This window comes from Corvus cornix, chromosome 5, assembly GCF_000738735.6.
Source record: "Corvus cornix cornix isolate S_Up_H32 chromosome 5, ASM73873v5, whole genome shotgun sequence".
NCBI classification, from domain to species: domain Eukaryota; kingdom Metazoa; phylum Chordata; class Aves; order Passeriformes; family Corvidae; genus Corvus; species Corvus cornix.
The window spans coordinates 57,345,275-57,348,985 of record NC_046335.1 but is presented as its reverse complement, the minus strand read 5'-3'; the positions used below and the strand labels follow the sequence as shown (position 1 = coordinate 57,348,985).

General features: G+C 52.4%; 1 protein-coding gene across 1 annotated transcript; it reads left to right on the top strand.

The window, feature by feature from the left end:
• The first annotated feature begins 201 nt into the window (after positions 1-201).
• FGF4 (fibroblast growth factor 4) lies at positions 202-3,408 on the top strand. The gene is made up of 3 exons (XM_039553350.1): positions 202-505; positions 1,333-1,436; positions 3,128-3,408. Exons 1-3 carry the CDS (start codon positions 202-204, stop codon positions 3,302-3,304), a joined length of 585 nt encoding a protein of 194 aa, XP_039409284.1. The 3' UTR covers positions 3,305-3,408.
• Positions 3,409-3,711: the final 303 nt, after the last annotated feature.

Here is a 3,711-nt window from a genome sequence, read left to right as displayed (position 1 = left end):
CTCCCTCCCTCTCTCCCTCTCCGCTTCGCTTTTTGGTTTTCTTTTTTTTTTCCTTTTTTTTTTTTTCCCTCTCTTTGGCTTTTTGTTGGTTTTCTTTTTTTCCTCCCCTTCTTTGACCTCAGTATAAAGTGGGAGCTGGGGGGCGAGCGTATTTTCGGAGCGACCGGCGGCCGGCCCGTGGCTACCCGCCCCTAAGCCGGGATGCCTCTCCCCGCGGCGCTGCTGCCGGCGCTGCTCCTGGGGCTGCTGTGGCCAGGGGCGGTGCGTGGCCGGTCGCCCCCGGGTCGCCTCCCCGCCGGACCCCGCCAGCGCCGCTGGGACGCGGCTCTTTTCGCCCGCTCCGTCGCTCGCCTCCCGGCTGAGCGCCGCGATGCCGCCCGCGACGGCGACTACCTCCTGGGCATCAAACGCCTGCGGCGCCTCTACTGCAATGTGGGCATCGGCTTCCACATCCAGGTCCTGCCCGACGGCCGCATCGATGGGATTCACAGCGAGAATCGATACAGTAAGCAGGCGACAACCCGCGCGGCGGGGCAGGTGAGACGCTCAGCGCCCGCGGGACCGCCGGAGGGCAGTTCTGTGGGAGCGGAGCGACTCACCTGCCCCGAGAGTGGCATGTCCCGAAAGGAGGGTGGGTGCATGGCAGACCTCGAGCTTCCCTAAAAAGTGCGGCCGCCCGCAGCACCGCGGGGCTGCGCCCCTTGGCTCCTCCGAGAGCGGCGGGCGCCCGGGGTAGCGGGGCGGCGACGGAGCCCATCGGGCGCTCCGGAGCAGCTCGTCGGGAGTGCCGGAGGGGCTCGTCGGCGCTGTTCAGCGCCGTGTTGTCCCCCTGCCGCCGTCAGGCATCAGGTGTCGGGGTTGCCTCAACATCTGGAGGAGCCGCAGTGCCGTGGGCCGCCCACTCTGAGTAGGGGCTGGGGTGAGCCCAGCTCTCCCCCAAACTTGAAAAGCATCTGCTGGGGACTTAACCCCGTGGCCCCATGACTCTGATATCCAACTGAAACAATAAGATCCGGGAGTAGGGATATAAGCTGCATGATGACAAATGTTTCATTTGCCCTAAGCACACTCTGGCTTATTTTAACCTTGTCTACACAAGAGGATGCCTGGGGGCAAAATAAAAATAGATACTTAGCTAAAAGAAGAGAAGTCCCAGCATGGGGCATAGGGCAGCACGTGGAGCACGAGCCTGGGGTTCTGCGGCCACCCACAGCAGTACTGGGATGTGGGGATGCACACTGGGGATGGGAGCCTGTGGGTGAGCGCAGCACTGTCACCACACAGTCCAGGGCACACCCTTTTGTCCCCCTGATTCCTGTGCCTCCTCTGTAGGTCTGCTGGAAATTTCTCCCGTGGAAAGAGGCGTGGTGAGCATATATGGTGTCAGAAGTGGACTCTTCGTGGCCATGAATAGCAAAGGCAAACTGTATGGATCTGTAAGTAGCCACTGAGTGAGTGCCTGGGGAGGGGACCGTGGTCAGCTGGGGTGAGATGTGTGCACGGTGCTAAACGCTGCCCAAGCTCCATCCTTGCCCCTCCTGGGTCGGGCAGCACAGAGCAGCCCTTGCTGCCTTGCCAGCAGAAGCTGTGCTGCCCAGTTACACTGCTTACTGAGTTTTGAAGTGAAACCCTCTCTTTTGCATTACATTTCCTTGGTTCTCGCATAAAAACCGTGGTCACCCAGCCATGGCTGCACATCTCGCCTGCCTCATAGAGCACAGAGCAGTCATCTGTTTGGCAAGACCTCAAGCTATGCTTAGTCCATGTATTTCTTATATCTAAGTACAAGCAGCCTTAGGCAGGTGTGGCAGCCACTCACTCCATCTCTCAGAGGGCACTTGAACTTGTGATCAGCCAGGCCCCCACAAGTGACCCTTTGGTGTGATGGATCAGTGACCCATCGATCACTCTTTGTTAATGCTCTTGGACAGAGAGTCAGTTCCCATGGCAGTTCAGCATCCTTGGGGTCTGAACTTCTGTTTATGAGAAGGAAGATCTATTAGGAGACAATACAGACCTTATTTTACCTGGGATCTTCAGAAAAGATGGAGACATCTTGTAAAATATACTTGAGGTGGACAATAACAGGGTCTATCTTTGCCCATGTTGAGTTGTCCTCCTGCTTTTGAGTTCAGCTCTGTGTAAGTGACTGTGACCAGCATAGTTTTAAACTCATGTTCCGGGCTCACCTTCCTCATCCATGAATTTTCTATGTCATGTTCCCCAAGTGCCCTCTGAAGAAACTTGGGCTGAGGAAGAGCCAAACGATGTCAGAGTTAACTGGGGCATTTTCACATGAAGGCACGAAGAATCCAGAATTATTTTCTGGGGCATTGGTCCTGTTACAGAGGATTTTCACGTATATAAAAGCCAGGCAGAAGCAGTCACCAAAATGCATCCTTTCTTAGGGATGCTGCTGCCTTGGTGTCCTGGGTAAAATAATCCCTGGTGCAGTGTTCAGCTTGGCAGGCTGAGACCTCTCTTACAAACCCCGGGGTTTTTGCCCAGCAATAAGAGATGAGTTCCTTTGTTCCTTTCCAGATAAGGCACTTGCAAGACCTGTCCCTCTTTGTACGTACTTGCAAATGAAACCACAGCCCTGAAAGGTTGCCTGCTGTCAGACCTGTTGTCCTGATCCATTAACCCAAGTTATCCAAACCCTTCCTTTGATTTTAAATCTAAAGGAGCAGAAAATACTGTCCATGATGAGTGGCTTTAAAATGTCTCTTTCTCCTCAAGCAACATGAGAAAGTGCCAGTATTCCAACTTTTCTGAAGCCTCTCAGGCAATTTATTTCTGGCAGGACAAGCAGGAGCAATTTGATGAGCAGGACCACAGAACTGGGCTTGGGCCTTGCCCACCTCAGCTCTCTGAATGTGGCCCTGTCCCTCCCATGGTGTCCTTCCCACCTTTGGGTGTACGTGCCTGGCCTGGGCACAGCATCCCTAATGCTCCTCCGGCTCCTGAGCCCTGTTTGAAGCTTCAGAGGCCACTTCAAAAGATTGCTAAGTGGGGGGGACTCACCTGCACCTTTGCCCACAACACACCTTCTACACCTGGTAGCAAGACTCTTCCCACACCTGATGTTTAAAATTCCTTCCCTCTCATTCTTTCCTTTTCATTTCAGGCCCATTTCAATGACGAGTGCAAATTCAAAGAGATTCTCCTGCCAAACAACTACAATGCTTACGAATCCAGGATTTATCCCGGGATGTACATAGCCCTGAGCAAAAATGGAAGAACAAAGAAAGGCAATAAAGTATCTCCCACAATGACAGTGACACATTTTCTTCCTAGAATCTGAGACATCTCCCTTCAGACCTACCTCAGCACAGGGGAAGATGCAGAACACCTTTGGGGAAAAGAAACATGGTGCACTTTTACTGGAGAGTTTTATGCAAGAGTAGGTGCAAGATATTTAAGTTAATTATTTAAATCTGTATATATTGTCACAAAATTTATTTATAGTTACTTCTTTTGGTTTTTTTTTAAATTTCTGAAAACAAAGCAAACCTCCAACCCAAGGTCTTTCATTTCACGGTGCAACAGTAGAAGTCTTCTGCTTCGTGGTTTATTTAATTCAGTTCTGAGTTATCACAGGTGTGCTGCTACTCCGTGTCCTAAGCCAGGTGACATCCAATTCCTCTCTTCCAACCTTTTGCACTGTTTGTGTGTTGTTCGGTGTTTGTTGTTGTACAAGTGGTTGGTTGG

What these genes read in the sequence shown, in the direction of transcription:
- FGF4 (XM_039553350.1), top strand. Translation starts at nt 202, where the DNA reads ATGCCTCTCCCCGCGGCGCTGCTGCCGGCGCTGCTCCTGGGGCTGCTG. An exon ending in TCACAGCGAGAATCGATACA is followed by an intron (nt 506 to 1,332) that starts GTAAGCAGGCGA and finishes CCTCCTCTGTAG; the next exon opens with GTCTGCTGGAAATTTCTCCC. An exon ending in AAGGCAAACTGTATGGATCT is followed by an intron (nt 1,437 to 3,127) that starts GTAAGTAGCCAC and finishes TTTTCATTTCAG; the next exon opens with GCCCATTTCAATGACGAGTG.